The sequence below is a fragment of the Anopheles coluzzii genome, chromosome 2 (assembly GCF_943734685.1).
Source record: "Anopheles coluzzii chromosome 2, AcolN3, whole genome shotgun sequence".
NCBI classification, from domain to species: Eukaryota; Metazoa; Arthropoda; class Insecta; order Diptera; family Culicidae; genus Anopheles; species Anopheles coluzzii.
This window is the reverse complement of record NC_064670.1, coordinates 118,925,332-118,942,019: the sequence shown is the minus strand read 5'-3', so window position 1 is coordinate 118,942,019 and position 16,688 is coordinate 118,925,332. Positions and strand designations below refer to the sequence as shown.

The 16,688-nt window shown below is 44.0% G+C and overlaps 3 protein-coding genes across 7 annotated transcripts in view; 2 read left to right on the top strand and 1 right to left on the bottom strand.

Annotated features, from left to right (window-relative positions):
- LOC120947909 (probable beta-hexosaminidase fdl) overlaps positions 1 to 16,688 on the top strand; it is a 359,113-nt gene that overhangs the window by 169,385 nt on the left and 173,040 nt on the right. The window lies entirely within an intron of this gene.
- Positions 4,479 to 6,456, top strand: LOC120950716 (peptidyl-prolyl cis-trans isomerase 5). Its single transcript, XM_040368972.2, has 3 exons — positions 4,479 to 4,700; positions 5,134 to 5,261; positions 5,741 to 6,456. Exons 1-3 carry the CDS (start codon positions 4,623 to 4,625, stop codon positions 6,141 to 6,143), a joined length of 609 nt encoding a protein of 202 aa, XP_040224906.2. The 5' UTR covers positions 4,479 to 4,622; the 3' UTR covers positions 6,144 to 6,456.
- LOC120952673 (sodium channel protein 60E) overlaps positions 12,945 to 16,688 on the bottom strand; it is a 116,774-nt gene continuing 113,030 nt past the window's right edge. For all 5 annotated transcript variants that reach the window (XM_040372125.2, XM_040372127.2, XM_040372126.2 and 2 more), the window contains 6 exons: positions 16,388 to 16,688; positions 15,486 to 16,321; positions 15,117 to 15,416; positions 14,758 to 15,053; positions 14,534 to 14,692; positions 12,945 to 14,110 (listed from right to left, as the gene is read on the bottom strand). The exon at positions 16,388 to 16,688 is cut by the window's right edge and continues 27 nt beyond it. In XM_040372125.2, the coding sequence (XP_040228059.2) occupies positions 13,635 to 14,110; positions 14,534 to 14,692; positions 14,758 to 15,053; positions 15,117 to 15,416; positions 15,486 to 16,321; positions 16,388 to 16,688 (2,368 nt within the window). In that variant the 3' untranslated portion in view covers positions 12,945 to 13,634. The remainder of the gene's footprint in view (positions 14,111 to 14,533; positions 14,693 to 14,757; positions 15,054 to 15,116; positions 15,417 to 15,485; positions 16,322 to 16,387) is intronic.

Sequence of the window (16,688 nt, the reverse complement as noted above, 5' to 3'; positions counted from 1 at the left end):
GGATGATCGTTCCACGGCAAGTCGTTAAGCGCCCATCGTGTCCGTTTGATGGGAAAATTCCAGTTTTAACGGATGCTTGCAGGGTTTGAATTTGAAGTACGGTTGAAATAGATACTGGATATTAAAGTATGATATATACTGCAGTGTTAGCACAACATATATGACTTTTCATTTACATATATTTTTTTTAATTTATACCTTTAACAAGACATAGCAATTTAAAATGCCAGAAAGAGCTTTTCTGGTTAGAATGTAAAAGCTCTTTGCAATGTCATAATGTCACAATGATAAGTGACAATTTATGAGGATAAATAAGGTTTTTTTCTCTGAAAGCTATGTAAATCGATGTAACAAACCGACTAGAAAATAAGAAAAGCTCCCTAAAACTTACAAAAGCTCTCAAAGATTTTGTTTTTGGTCAGATTATTTGAAATGACTTTGTCAACTTTGATTATTTTGCCACAATTCTAAACGTAGTAAATTACTCAAAATGTTTAAAATAAAATTGACTTGCTTAAGTGCTATGTAAGGGCTCGTCCAGAATGGACATCCAATTAACTGTAGTAAGCAGTAGGTAGAATAATCGTAGTTAGAAAAACAGTAATTAAAACTTTACCTTATATGTACCACATGAAGAATGACTTATGAAAGCGATTAATTGTCACAGCCTTTGTTAAGAACTCATCCCTATCAAAGTATGCTAACTTGCTTAACCCTTTGCAAGGTGCGAACATCTCATCTGCCGGCCAAAACCAGGCGTCTCCACACACACACACACAATTACCGTCCGTCACCGGCTTGATTGGAGAAAAGTATCCACTCGATCCCGGTGACGATGAAGAAGATGGGGCCATAAATTATCGGTGCGTGCTCATTAAGCTAATCCCTAATGCTTCACGGCTCACGCAGTAATGTGTCGCAGTTTGTCACGTTCACGTTGTGCTTTAGCGATAGTACTGACTGAGCGAGAGAGAGCTGAAGAGATGAGCATGTGAAGGAATGGGGGGAAACAAAAATCCACCAAAATTAATTTTAAATCCCAAACTCTTGAACCCATCAGCCGGATACGCTTCCAAATACAAGCACTGTCCATCTCATGTCAATAATTGCCAGAATGTTTGGAATAATTCCAGAATCACTATTTTTAGCCCTAAAAACAATCACACACTCACACCCGGAAGCATTTCGGAAAGGAATTCCCCTAAGTGGAACGGTTCTGTTTACCCACTTGGCCACTTGGAACAGATCGCTTTTCAAGAGTTTGCGTGTGTAAATGCCTGTCTCATCTCTTAATTTGTTCACCCGGCATTCCCGGCCCGGTGTAACTGGATGCGTGAACCACTCTTGCCCTGCTCGAGTGACCGTGACACCACTTGTCGACGACGACGGCGAGGTTCTATTTTCGGACCGTACACAACCAATAGAAGAAAAAGGCTAATTTGAACTGTGCTTTTGTTTTCTGGCACCGGCCATGCAGCCGTCACTGCTTATTTGTGCAAAATTTGCCAAATCCTCGCGCGAAGCGCTGGAGTCAAACAAAGAGTGCCAGTGATGCCGATGGGGCTCGTAAGCATGGCGTCACGTCTACCGGTTTTACGCAATGTTTACGGTCGCGGAATTCTTGCATATCCGTAAACCGAAGGCAAACATTGGCAAGATTCTTCTCGGTAAAAGCCCCAAAGAAAGAAAAAAACCGTCCCAATCCGATCATCGATCGCATTTTTCGATCTGCCTGGATGGCGTAATCTCGCGCGTTAGTCATCTCGTTATCATCTCGGCCCTTGTTGCAAAAGGGTTGCCTTTAAGCGCTGAATCAGCGAACAAAATATATGGACTTCCATTAGACGACACCGTGGTGCGCTCGACACGATCGCCGATCATTATGCTGCCCCCGAACAAATGTGCAACACGGACACACAGGCACACACACACACATATGGTTGTTGTTTATCGGCGTGTATGCAAATCTCGCTGAACCTATCCAGCCGTCCGTGCGCGATGGAATATAAACTATGTATGCTGACTAAACAGACATCATCAGTCGCGATCATCCAAAACGGATCGTCAGAAACGGGCGGCTGACTTGGTTGTAATATTCCGAAGCGCGATCGAAAGATTTTAGATTTGGAAATTCCACCACCGCAACCGTAACCGCAACCGTAATGATCTTATCAGCCTTCAACACCTTCGCCCCTCGCAGCCCCATTCGAAGGGACAACCGATAGGGCAACGCTGCTTTATTTTTAAACCATTTTTTGATGTTTCTATTTTTGTTTGCATCAAACGGGCGTTTTAGGGTTTTTGTTTTTGTTTTTGACGCAAGAAGCACATTTAATTGCGCGAGCTCTAGGCGGCTGCTGCTTCTACACCCCTCACACCCCTATGGGCAACTTGCTTGTTTACTAATCATACGCCAAGGGACGAGATCACCCAAGCTACTAGATCAGGTTCGTGGCGTGCCTCACGTAGAGTGTTTCTGTTTGTGTGTTAGGCTGCACCTTTTACGGCGCCCCAACCAATTTGTGGGTAAGCAGATCAGCAGTAGCAGCATTCAATGAGGATCACCGACCCAATGTGGGTGGATTCCATTTTTGAGATGGGAATTGCTGTTTTTGTGCGTCCAATTTGTTTAAAGTGGTGATTTAAAGTGGCCGAGAAGCCATCAGGGGAATTTGTATGTATGAAAGTCTAATCTGCTTGCCGCTGTTATAGCATTATTTGAATGTGTTTTTTTGAATGTGCTTTCAATAAATCAACAACGAAAATTAGCGGTTAAACTGTTACGTCAGCTGACCTTGACAATACGAAACGAATCGTTCTTCACGTGGCGCATAGAGAAGCTTCAAAAAACACTTTCACGATCGGTGTTAGCAAGGGCTGAAAAGCTGCTGAAACGCACCGCAGCCCAAACGACGGGATGCTCACATGGGAAGAGATGAATGAACCTGGAGCCGGCAGTGCAGAAGGGTCAGTTCCCGACACGACAAAACAAAACATATGCAAATGAGGATGAGGTACGATAATCGGAGAAGCATTTCGATAGGTCCAACGGTTCGACAGCGCCTTAGCTGTGGCGTCCCGTCTGGCGCGTCGCAACTATGATGTCAACCGTCGGCAATGTTGACCTCCCATATCCAGCGCTCGAAACATATTTCTCCACCGATTCCGCAAGACGAGAGCGATGGAGAGCGATCGATCGAAGGAGACGGCCAAACAAATCTAACTCCGAATCATTTCGTGGGTGAGTTCAAGACAGTTACGAAGATGCGGGAAGCCTTTGGGCAGCAGTGTGCGATAAATAATCCCTCCCTCAGGTCAATCTGGTGAATTATTTTATTGGCAAATTATGCTCCCTCGCAAAGCACAGCCGACAGAAAGGTGTGATGAGGCCGGTTTCAAGGTCACCAGTTCCTACGAAGCCTACTGCCCACGAAGGGTCTGTCATAATGGGGCAAAAGGTTAGGAAGAGCAAATGCTTAGTATCGCCCTTTTTCACCCGTTTGCTACTAAGCACGGGGAAGGGAATCGTTTGAGCGTTGATTGTCGAACATAAATTTGTAGATCTTATACTTGTTTTATTGCTATCAATGGGCGAAGGTGAAGGTGAAGGCAATAGATTTAAAAGGAGCAGTTGATCGCATGGACCATCTTTAAAGCATCGGTTTCCCTCACTGACGAAAGAGACAATGCTCACAAGGGCTAGTGACATAGAATTAAGATAAGAAATAAAAAAAGAATATTAATTGCTTTATTGTTAAACGTAAACGAATCGTTCCCTACATCAAATTCCAATAAAATAGAAGAACGCGTTACAAAAGCTTTAGGAAAGCTCAACTAATGTTCATAGAGGGCAGCACTGTCGGATAAAAGACTTTGCACAGAGGGCTATTCTGTTTTGGTAAAAAAAACCCAACAATCGTATCTATTAAAAAAAATTATACGCCCTTTCGCCCTTGCAAATAGCGATTGTGAATCGTAATATTTAATTGTTGATGCTGATTCAAAATGTTTGGAACCTGTTTGGGATTATTAATGCAAGTGACCTATAGGAAAGCTTGTCTTTTGACACTTTGAAATGCATTTAGCATATGTTTCTCAACATTAAATTATGTTCTAAATGACTTCACTAAAATGTAAATCAATCTGCTTTATTTTCATTTTTTTTTGGTTGGAATTAGTATAATTTCCTACTGATTAAATAAATAATTTTAATTTATTGTAAATTATTTTCGCCCATAATGCATACAGCGTAAAGAAAGAGATCGATATATCAAAATCCATTTATAGTGCCTTTCCCATTCACTCTAGCGCTCAACCGTACAGCGCAACTGAGATAGCTCAACATCCGTAGAGACCCTTCTCTTTCTACGCTCGCTCTGCCCACCCGAGAAAGAAAGAGAAACCAGCATTGCGTTTGCTGGAGAGGGTTTCTCAGCTGGCGAAGGTTTGTACCCGTAAGCCATCTGCCGCTTCTGTCAAATTCTCATAATTTTTTACACACGCCAACGGAACGGACGTGTTGTGTATCGAGCGGCGGCGTCAGTCGAAAGAAAAAAGTTCTTCTCCAATTTACTATCGTAAAGTGTTCGTTTCTACTGTTTCCCGAAAAGTATTGCAGCAACATGAAACTGTTCGTTGTGTTGAGTGTGCTGATTGCCGGTGCGCTGGCATCCGGAGAAGGCCCGAAAGTGACGGATAAGGTAAGCTTACAATGACGGCAGCGAACGAAGGTCAACAACCGGCACATCGCCGCATCATCCATCAGCTGCTTTGTCTTTCCGTTTTTTTGTAGCATAATTGTACAAAAACAGCACTATGTTCAGCGTCTTTTTATGCGTGTGCTGCTGCTGTTGTTGGTGCTTGCACTGCCTTATCAGCATTACGAAACGCATCTTCCACATCACCCGCCAGCATCAGAAGCTGAATGGTGATAGAGCGAAGGGGTTGGGGGAGGGTTTGGCATACGAATGCTTACGTGTCCTTCTGCAATAGGAGAGAAGCACGCGTACACGCGCGTTTTTTCTTTGGGATGGTGGTCGGTTATTCAAACACAATCCGTTTCAATCACAGTACTAATGCTATAAACATGTGACAATAAATGGGATTTTTTCGTTTTGTTTCGCCTCTTTCCAGGTCTACTTCGATATCACGATCGGTGGCAAGCCGGAGGGACGCATCGTGATTGGTCTGTTCGGTGGCACTGTACCGAAGACTGCCCGCAACTTCAAGGAGCTGGCCGAGAAGACCACCAAAGGAGAAGGGTAAGTTGCATAGAGCGTAAAATTTCCATAATTCATTTAGCATCCGCATAAAAACCCTCCCACGGACTTGTAATTGAGCGATAATTCCCAAGCCAGCTGGTATCGTCGTTTCAATTCCACTGCATGAAGCAATTGAAAGTAAGGTTAACGGCAATGATGATCGTAGCAGGCGATGAAACCATAACCGGATTGAGGCGTGGTGGATGGAGTCTGTTGTGTTCTCTCCATTATGCTTTCTCCTTTCGTTGAATGGTATTTCACTTGCTCTTCTTCTTCCGTGCCTTTGCCTTCCACTATTTATGCCTCCCACGGGGTCATTTTTCTTTATTGAATCTTATACTTCCGCTCCACTGAGGTTATGCATGATTAATTCGTGCATAAATTAGTTCTCAATCTTTTCCCCACACGCGCCTTTACACCAACGTAACCGACCGAACCAATCCTCACTGTTTCTTCCCATCTCCCACCTCCCCCAATAGCTACAAGGGCAGCAAGTTCCACCGGGTGATCCGCGACTTCATGATCCAGGGCGGTGACTTCACCAAGGGAGACGGCACCGGCGGGCGATCGATCTACGGCGAGCGCTTCGCCGACGAGAACTTCAAGCTGAAGCACTACGGTGCCGGCTGGCTGTCGATGGCGAACGCCGGCAAGGACACGAACGGTTCGCAGTTCTTCATCACGGTCAAGCAGACGAGCTGGCTGGACGGGCGTCACGTCGTGTTCGGCAAGGTGCTGGAGGGCATGAACGTGGTGCGCAAGATCGAAAGCACCGCCACCGATGGGCGCGATCGTCCGACGAACGATGTCGAGATTGCCGATTCCGGTTCGCTGCCGGTCAGCGAGCCGTTCGCGGTTGATAAGGGCGATGCCACCGAGTAAAGGGGGGAGAACGAGTGACCGAAAGACGCTCTCTCTCTCTTCCCGGGAGCGTAAAGTAGCGTCAGAAAGCCGGGTGTGGCGCTACAGATCGCACACTATCCATCCTGGACGAATCCTCTTGTTCGAGCGAACGGATCCACCCATAACGACGACGAGAAGGATGTCCAAGAAAAAAAAGTGATTCAAAAAAAGGAAGGAAAGGGTTCTGAGTAGTGTGTTCGCATTTAAGAGGAGAAGAGATCCATTCTTCGCCAAGTAAATCTAATTCAGAAAATAAAAGAGACGAGAAGACATATTTTTATGATAAAATTTACACCTTTAAATGTTGCATTTTTTCTTCTCTCCTCTTTACAATTAGTCATTACAGTAAGTTTTGAAAAGAAACATTCACTGCTATCGTTCTTGTCTTGTCATCGTGATAAGTCTTACTGCTGCAGCACACACACGCTTGCTCGTCTATAATTTATCATTCGTTCTGCACCCAGGCAATTAAGAAACAGAGCTTGTAATGTGGTAATTAGATATCGATGTAACGAATCGGCTGATATGGCATATACTGAAGCGGTTTTTTGTCTAATTCTCAAACACCGACACAACCTGTCTGGAACGAGCGACATGATTTCTGTGATATTTGTGGTCGTTTCCGGTGAAAATGCTACTTCCGCAAAAGCATTTGTGCTCTTATGCCTGAAACAATAAGTCGCTGAAAGAGAGTAGGCTTTGTTTTTCCTTCGCAAAGCAATGCCGCGATAAACTCACGCGCAATGCGCAAACAATAGCGCGTTTGAGCGTTCCGCTAGTTCCGCGCACAGATCTGTTGTTTTCCATCTGGTGCGTGTTCTATTTTTTTTTTGCTGTGCCCGGCCACACGATCCGTGACGTACTACGCTCTATAATTAAGCATAGAACGCAACTGCCGTACTCACCTCGCCAGTACCCCTTGCTGTAGCCCTTACAGTGAGGGGCTACTGAGGGGTTAATTGCGCGAGTGTGCAATGCGCGAAAAGTATACGCATCTCGTCGTGCCGCTGGTCGACGAGCCCTTTGGCGTGTGTCGGTGTAAATATTTACCATGCAGCAGGGCCGTAGATCCAACGGTCTAGGTCAGGGATGAATGAACAGACAGGGCTGTGTTTTCCCGACCAAGCAGACAACTCACAACACAATCGTGACGCTGTGTGCTGATAAAGAAATAAAAACAGTGCATTTTTTATCAACAGGAAACACTTTCCTTTTCGAATTACGACTTTTCTTTGCCCGCGGGAAATGATCGACACGACGAATGAAGTACGTTGTTTCATTATATCTTTTTAATGTTTCAGGTTTTATTACTCTTGGTTTTTTGGTTTTGTCCTATATGTACAATTTTTTTTTCTTGATATTTTTAGCCACGTTTGTTTGTTTGTTGTTTTTTTTTCAGTGATCCTCCAAACATCTGACTCCAACGATTAACCACTTTTTTCGTACTTTTCTCTCTTTTTTCGTTGAGCCCTTGCCCCTCCAAATGCTCCATATTTATAGCATTGTTTTGTTTTCCTCCTTTTTGCTTGCTTTCTGTGTTGTGTGTGTGTGTTGTGTGTTCCGTTCAATTTGTTGCTGTTGTTTGCAAATTTTGCATATTTTGTATATGTATATGTATAAGTATATATATATAGTTTTTGGTATCTTTCTAAATAATTACACAACCTTTCAAATCTGTTTTTTTTTCTATAAATTTCAATAATTTGTCTTCGTTTCATTTGTTATTCGTTTTGTTTTGCTCTTGGTTTGTCTCGTTTTTTTTGTTCGTTTTTTTCGCTCTCTTTTCCTTAAACAGATCCATTTAACTTACTTTTGCTATATTGTGTTGTTTGGTTTCTTTTCGTCATTTTTGTTGTTGTTGTTTTCTTACCTTCTTTTCTACCACATTGCAATGTGACATGTCCTTGTTTTTGTTTTTTTTTTTTTTGTTGGTTCTACACTGGGCTTACATTTATATATAATTTAACAAAATTCTAACTAACTTTCTACAATGTTTCCGCTTTATGGGCTTATTATTGGGGGGGTTCAGCTTTAATTTACCATCTTACCATCTTAAATGTTTGCCGCCTGTTAAATACCTTCTATTATCTACTGTGTGTTTTTTTTTTTACTATTTTTATATGCGTATTATTAATGCTGTTTTTTTAGCTTATTGTGTTTTGTTTGCTCGTGTGGTTGGTTTACACGCTTTTGCCAGTGGTATTTTGCCGTTGTTGTTGTTGTTGTTATTGGTGAACTTTGTGTGTGTTTTGCATTGTGCGTTAACCTGCGTTGCCACAAGAAGAGTGTGTTGGTAAGTGTTTCGTAGAAAAGAAAGCAAAAAGTTTGCACTTAACGTTGTTCTCTCTGGGTTCTGATTCCATGTTCTGATTGTTACATAACGGGGGCGGGAGCAGTAGAAGATTGTTAAAAGTTTCTTTTTTGTGCGATACCATCACATGGTTGTTGCTGTTTTTTTATATTCTTTTTTTATATATGATTGGTTACATATTTTGCTTTTACTTGAGAATGCAAAACGGAAAGCCAAGCTCAAAGTTATTTGTAGTAAATAACGTGTAAATTACCATGACTAAATCTAAACCCAAACTGTATCCTAGTTTTACTTCCTTTCCAAAGCCATTTACATCTGCCGAAGATCGGGAAGATCGTTGATAAAATTGCTGTGAGCAATTCAGCCAAACCGGAACGTTTGTTCGGTTTTGTTTCATGATTTCTTATTTATGTCTCTATTTTAATATCACACGTCTTTATCGTGCGTTCGTTAAATTCTGGCGTTAAAAAATGTATAAAAATACATAACAAGCGAAAGGACCAGAACAAAACAAAACAAAACAAACATCCCCTTGAGAAGTTTTCCACCGATTGGTGGTTACCATTTTTAATATGGCTTTATTCCGATTGTGTATCGTTTTAACCTTTGTGCTGCTCACTCACCCACAGCATTTACACTAGGCGCGGTTCTCTATCACGAGAAATTCGCTTAACATCTATACACCATTTGAAACACTAGCGAGAACCCCTACTAGCGAATTATTAATTAATGGCATTTTTTTGTTATATTAACTTTCCTTAACTATTTGCTATTTTTGAAGCGTATGTATTGACGCAAATCACAATGCGTTTGCGTGTTCGTGTCATTGCCATCTATTAGCTGCAGATAACATGGGGCAAGAATCTTTGATGATGCGTTTGCTTTTCTGCTCCAATAGAAGCAGAATCAAGTAGTAGAAGAACAATTAATTGACATTTTGTTAGCTCAAAAACTATGACAAAACTGTTTTATTATTACTTTTAATGAAAACGCAAGCAATTTATATGTATATTTACAGCTGAGGTGTTGTGCAGGTAGATAATTACGTACCTTTGCAGATTAGAAATGTATTTAATAATTCAGAATCATTCAGTTTTGAAATAATTTTGCCGAGCACATGCCAAGGATTTTGTCCACATTTTAGGCCACATTTGCAAATCAGCTTATTTGATACGATCGTGATCATGCAAGAGGCTTCAAACCTTAAAACGGGGGTACCATTTTCGCAACCAAAGATCGCGCGCGACACACTTATCAAAAATCATACAGACACATCTTGAATGTTTGCCCATTTTGTCCGAAAACGATGGTCAAACGTTTGCGTTTGCGATTTCGCATGACAGTGTTCCCTACATGCACACCTTTCACTAGCTGGTGAACAACACCGGGAACTGGGCTTGCTGGGAAGGGAAACCAATTGAAGGCAATCAACCTTTGCTATGGTAAAGATGCTACCGGCATATCATCTGGTGGTGGTACGCCAAATGAGGTTACATCTCGACTGGTAGAAGTGATGCAGCAGCAGCAGCAAGTCACGATCAGTTTTGATTGGTTAATGCGTTGTGTGGACACGACAACAACAACGTACATAGCCGGGTTGCCGGCTCGAGAAAAGTAGATAATCACCTATCAAAGCCATTTGCGTTTTGGGAAGATGTGCAGTGGTGGTCAGTACCGCCACCGGTTACTGTTTACTATTGTCATATATTGCTTCGTTGCTCTATTTACGGTGTGATCTGGTGTATGGATTTGGCGTCAGTTTGATCCAGTTTTTTTATGTATTACCGGCCCAGCTCGTAATAATGCGGGCAGTGAGGATCATAACAAAATTAACTATTATTAGCATTAACTGCAGTAGATTTATAAATTCAAAAAAAGCCCAATGGGTTACTGCAAAAGCTCCAATGAACAATAAGCTAGCCTTCCATTCGTACTCTGGCGTTTGCTGGTTTGGGTGGAATAAGAGCATTTTAAATATGTGAAGTGTGAATAACATTCTTTTCGCAAACAGTTTTCCTATATGTACAAACACACAATCTCGATTTAGTATAAGATTTCTTTGTTGTCTTCTTTTTTTTTGGTGTATAACTCTTAATCGCTTTGTCAACTCGTATCGCCGTAACGTCTCCTGAAAAACAACGATCGACCGGGACAAAAGCGTAATCAGTGAACTGAAAAGACAAAACTCAACTTAACTTCGTCAACCGAATCGGTGGAAAAGGAAATTGATTCAGTGGGAGGAGAGAGGGGGAGGGGGGGGGGGAGATAAATATTTTTTTTTAATTTTATGTCGATCTCCCTTTACATTCTATATCTGTTTACTCTGTTAGTTAGAACTAAATCAACAACCGTTATTTGTTTTTTTTATCTGCGACTAAGTTGAACGAGATGTTTTTTTTAAATATTTTTTTCTTGTTTTTTTCTTCTTCATATCCGTTGTCGTTAACATCTGCAACAATTACTGGTTGATTATTGTGTTTTACTTGTCTGGTTTGTTGTTTAGTTTGGGTTTCTTCGTTTTGTAACACGATTTTAAATGTTGTGTCTTATCCTAATATACCTTTTTATATACGTTTTATCATTCTCATTTTTACATCTCATTTTAACGTTGCTTTGTTTTTCTTTTTCTCTGCTTTCTCGTTGCGCTTCATTTAACTTTTATTGCAATGGAGTGTTTCTGTTGGGTTTTCTTATTTAAGCTTACGTTCACGATTATACTCTACATATGTGTGGGTTTTTTTTCTTCATGTGTTGCTTGTTTAATAACGTGTGAGTAACGTGGTTAATAAATGTGGCGGATTTAACTTTTATCTATATGTTTTCTTGTTTGTTTTTTTTTTGTTGTTATGAACATTTTTCATTGAATTGTTCATTCCTTTTCGTGTGTACGCTTTGTTTTTCTTAAGTTACTCATTTCATTTCGTTATATGTACCTTAACCATTACGTTTGGAAGCTGCGATTTGGAGATGTATTGCTCTCGTGCCCGTCGTGTCTAGTATTTCTGCCGCTCCCTCACCGGAGTTTGGTTGAATATTATGAGCATGCATTTTCAAATGTTCCTATTTAGTGGAGCGCGTTCCTAACTTTGACATACGTGACGAAACACTATACTATTAAACACTAGTAACACCTTCCATGTCTACCGTTTCCTTTCTTTTTTTTTTCATATAAGCGTATTTACCTTACTCCGCTCTCCTCTTCTAACCGCTATGCGCAAGCCCCGCTTTAACAACACTCACGCGCGCACGGAATAATGGCCGTGAATGTTATGGGGGTTGCGCGATAGGGCAAATTAAATTAACTTTTCATTAAACAGCCGTAATCTGACTGAGCGTTTTTGTATACAATGTAAGGAGTTGGTTTTTAGGGCATCCTCCCGTGACGATCGTGCGCCGTTTAGCGGCACACGTCTCGAACACGGGACCAGAGACCAGACGTTCCTTGTTTTAATTGTTTTTCCAAAACTATCCTATCAACAAGTATCATCCTTACAACACTAAATTGGGAACGTGGAGAGGAGGGGGGGGGGGGGGGCTTTGGAGCCTTCCCCTGTTATAATGTGGGCTAATCCTACTCGAGAAGCATATACTGCATACTGTACAGACAGTGGTGTAGGGCGGGAAGGAACAACATTCAGAGGAACAAGTTGGAGCACTGAAAACAAACTCTCACCCCGTGTACCTAAGTGAACCCCCTCCACAACCCATTGGTTGTTTGTGTGCAGTCAGGAACAGTGTTATACTCTCATTGATTTTACTTTTGATATTCACATTACTTCATTTGTACAAAACGATTAGAACATGCACTTTACCACTCTGCTGCCATCAGTGATCTTCATCTTCAATGTAATGGGAGCTAAGGTTGTGCAGCAATCAAATCAACTGGTGAAATGTGGCTATCCGATTTCACTACCATTAGTAATTGGGGGGGGGGGGGGGGGGCGAGGAGGAAATACTACGTTAAATTCGATTCATATGTTTTCTCACTTTTTTTTGTTACTCACGCAGTCATCTGCGTCGAAACATCTGCCAATCTGCCCGGTCACGATGTACTGTACCGTACTACTACATGCCTTCTTTACACCACAGACACTATTGCATGAGGTAAAGTAAAACTCAAAGAACGGGTAAATATCTGAGCTTTGAGAGTGAAAACGTAACCATAGTTCAGCTTTTCATTCCTTCATCTTCCATCCACCGGTTTGAGATTATTTGAGATCTTTGAGTTGCAATAGAGCCATCCAGTAACAAAATACCTTTTCCCTTTATCGTTCTTCCTACAACGCTCCATCGCTGGAGCAAACAGTTCCAAACATTCCTATTCGTCAGGCAGTCGTAATTTCAAAACGTTTCTACTTACGTACTAAATGCACAACTTGAAGGTAAAAAAATATATACTCATGTATGAAAGTGTTTCCTTTTTTCCTTTTTGGGGTAATCAACAACTCCCCACGATCAGCCATGCTGGGACGCGGGGGTTCGTCGTCGATCCATCACGGGTACTCTCTACTAATCACAAAACTGATATGCAAGAAGTGTAACGATTTTAGTAACAAGAATAAGAGACAGATTTTGTGAATGTGTCTTGTTAGTAAGAAAATAGTGTTCAGAAGCAAGAGTGAAATGGAACTGACGGTAAACACACTTAGTGGAAATGTTGGTCTAACCGCACTGTTGGTTTCGCTCTTTCCTTATTTCTGCCCCCTCTGTTATATCTCCATCCCAAATATCACTAGCTGTACAGGTGTTATTTTTAACGTGAATCCTTAAATACTCTAGTGAGCCTCTGATGCCTCTTAATCGTACGGGGGAGAACCAGTTGGGTATTCTAGGAGTTCTACCGGAATAGGAAGGAATCTTTGGTTAATGCATAATGTACAAGCGACCTAGTATTTGGTTAGATGTCTTGCTATTACTAACCCTATCATATCTCTGTCAACTTCACCAAACCGTACTCCGAACTTCACACGCTATTTCAGGCTAAAAACAAGAGATTAGACAAACGTTGCCCAAACAGCAGCAGCTGCTGCAATGGCTGTTTTTTTTTCTTTGTTGGAGAGTTGTACGATGAAGTGGGCAAGGATGAAACTTACTCAGAAAGTAGATTGTCAACTGTCGTCCGCCGCGTGCTCATCGCCCATTGTTTGCTCCGATGGTCGTCAGCTTGACTGTGCCGGTAGGTCTGCTTCGGGCCGGTCGGACGGCTGCTCATGGCGATCGCCCGGTGAGCCCGGTGAGCGGCGACCCGCCTTACACTCCGCCAATTCGTTCGCAATCTCCACCGTCACCGCGCTGTTCTCAACGTTCGGTGCCTCTCCAGCGGGCACCGTTTGAACGGCCGGCCCAGACTGTTCCTCGTAGTCGTAGAAAATGTTGCTCGTATCACGCGGCAGATTCACATCGATCGGTTCCGGATCGATGGGGATTGCGACTGCCCCTGTGGTAGCAGCAGAAGCAGTAGCACCACCACCATCCTGATCCGGCGACTCCATCGGACTTTCGACGCAGATCGTCACGACGGGCCGGGGCGCACCCTCCAGTCCACCTAGAATTTGATAGTCAACGTTCGTGCCGGGTGAAAGTTTGATGTCACTCGCACGGGATGGATCGCGCGGTTCTTTGACCTTGGGTTCGCCTTCGTTGGTTGATCCGTCCATCGAGGGGAAGGTGATGATGGTCAAAGAAGCAAACGCACAACAACAACGCATACAACAAACACACACACACATACAGAGAGACACACACACATGGGAGAAGGTGGGGCGCGAGAAGAGAGAAGAACATAGAAAGACACAAAAAAAGAAAGAAAAAAACACATTTACAGCAAACACAGAGAGGTGCATCTTTTCGGGAGGTTCGTCTCTTCAGACTTTGGGTGTTTGGTGTTCAGAGTGAGCGGCTACTTAACGAAGTTGGGTGTGTAATGGTGGTCGCACTCAACGAAACATAGCTGCTAGTGGTGTTTGGGTGTAGTCAGAGCGTAAAATCAAAATCAAACGGTGATGGCAGGAAAGCACATCCAAACCAAAACGTGTAATCGGAACTGCCATCGGCTTACCTTTCTCGTCCAGCTCGGACTGATATTCCTCGCTCTCCCTGTGCACCAGCACGTGGACAAGCGTCGTCTCGCCCGGTGCCGGTACGGTCGGTACATCGGGCGACGGTTCCGTCACGAGTATACTCACGTCCGCTGCCGATGTGGACAGTGTATCATCCGCTAGAAGGCAACACAAAGTCAGTCAAAGTTGTCCAATATTGAAATTCCCCTGCTCCAATACTCACGCACGACCGCATTGCGGTTCAGACGCAATGCACTCTGGGCGGAAAAGCCACGCTCCAGGGGTGGCTTTTTCTTCACAAAGCTTGTGGCACGCTTCGACTTCGGTGTCGCCGGGGGCGGCACTGGCACCTTCTCGAGGGACGTGGTGAGCGACAGGTTCGTGTCGCTGTCCTTCAGTGGCCGCTTCTGTGGCTGCGGCGATGAGGTAGACGTTTCCTCGACGGCGTCCTGGTGCCGCAGGAAGAACGGGAAGTTGTAGAACGATCGGCGCCGCTGTCCCTTCACGTCCGAAGCGTCCCTGAGGAAAATTGGAAATAGAGTTACTGCTCTTTCAGACTCCAATAATACTCCGAAAACCTACTTCAGCTCTAGTCCGTTCGCATGCTGCTGCTTAACATCCTTCACCATGTCGCTCGTACCGGACACCAGCATCAATGGAAGATTAAGCCACGGCCCAGCCAGCTCGCTCAAATCGGACGCATCGGAAGCTCGGGACGACTTTCGCGACGAGGCACGGCTTGATGTGGCCGTACCGCGGCGATGCACCTGCAGATGCAGGAAGTTCAGCGCGGACAGTTTGCTCTGCCATCCGCCCGGGCTGGAAGTTTGTGTGTTTTCTTCGTCCAGTGACATTGGGGAGCGTTCCCGTTCACGCTTCATCCTAAAAAGTCAATGGAAAATTGAATTTCTAGCCTACAAAGCAACAACTACGAGCAAGACAACACCATACCTCAGGTAGTCCTTCCAAGCGGTCTGTATCGTTTTGGCCGCCTTCTCCTGTCGCTTCCAGATGCGCGTCGACGACACAATCTCCAGCTCCTTTCGCGTTGGGAACTGCTTTTTGAACTTCTGGTCCATCTGGTCTTGTAGCTGCTTGAAGTTGTCTGTCTCCTCCACGTGCCCCAGCACATGCTTCACCAGCGCGTGCAGTATGTCCAGACAGTGGATCTTGTTCCCCTTGGAAATGGGCAGATTGAACGACACCAGCGCGACCGTGTTCGGTTTCGGGATGCCAAGCGGTGGATCCAGAGACGCAATAAAGTCCGACAGCTGATTGAAGTGTATGAACTGGCCTGCGTGCGGGTCGTACTTCGACCAGCGGATGTAGAACATCTCCAGATCGTCCTCCACGATGCCAATCTCCTCCTCCTGGTGGGCCTGGTTGAAGTTCTCCAGAATGATGGCGATGTACATGTTGATCACGATCATGTAGCTGATGATGATGAAGCTGGTGAAGTAGGTGATCGCCAGCAGCGGATGGCCACAGTCACCGTTGATGGAGAAATCGAGCGCCAGCTCACAGTCCGGCGGTTGTATCATGAGCGACTCTAGCACATCGTTCCACCCAGCCGATGTCATCAGCCGAAACAGGAGCTGCATGCTGCGCCCGAACGTTTCAAAGTTGACCATATCATCCAGGGCGCCCTGCTGCCTTACGTGCCCAAACAGCGACATCCCGATGATGGCGTAGATGAACGTGATCAGTGCCAGCAGTGCGCCAATGTTGAACAGTGCCGGCAGCGACACGACCAGCGCAAACAGCAGCTTACGGATGCCTTTTGCAGCCTGGAAAGGAATCGAACAAGGATTTATTTGACGTTAACTGAAGGGATCACTTGTTGCTTAGCTCACCTTAATCAAGCGCAATATTCGGCCTATACGGAACACCCGCACCACCCGAAGTAACGTGGGCGAGATGGGCAAATCGATCATGATGTCTTCCATCAGAATGCCGAAGATCGATGCCAGCACGAGCAGAAAGTCGAACACGTTCCACGGCACCGTGAAGTAGTGGTAGCGCAAACCAACGATCTTCACGATCGCTTCCAGCCCGAACACGGTCGTGAAGAAGGCATTGCTGACCTCCAGCACGAAAAATACTGCATGCGGTTGATCGTAGTGCTCGATGCCCATGGTGAGCATGTTTAAAAAA

Bases quoted from the DNA above. Each gene is read 5' to 3' on its own strand.
- LOC120950716 (XM_040368972.2), top strand. From the start codon at position 4,623: ATGAAACTGTTCGTTGTGTTGAGTGTGCTGATTGCCGGTGCGCTGGCA. The intron at 4,701-5,133 runs GTAAGCTTACAA...GCCTCTTTCCAG, and splicing joins GCCCGAAAGTGACGGATAAG to GTCTACTTCGATATCACGAT. The intron at 5,262-5,740 runs GTAAGTTGCATA...CTCCCCCAATAG, and splicing joins AAGACCACCAAAGGAGAAGG to CTACAAGGGCAGCAAGTTCC.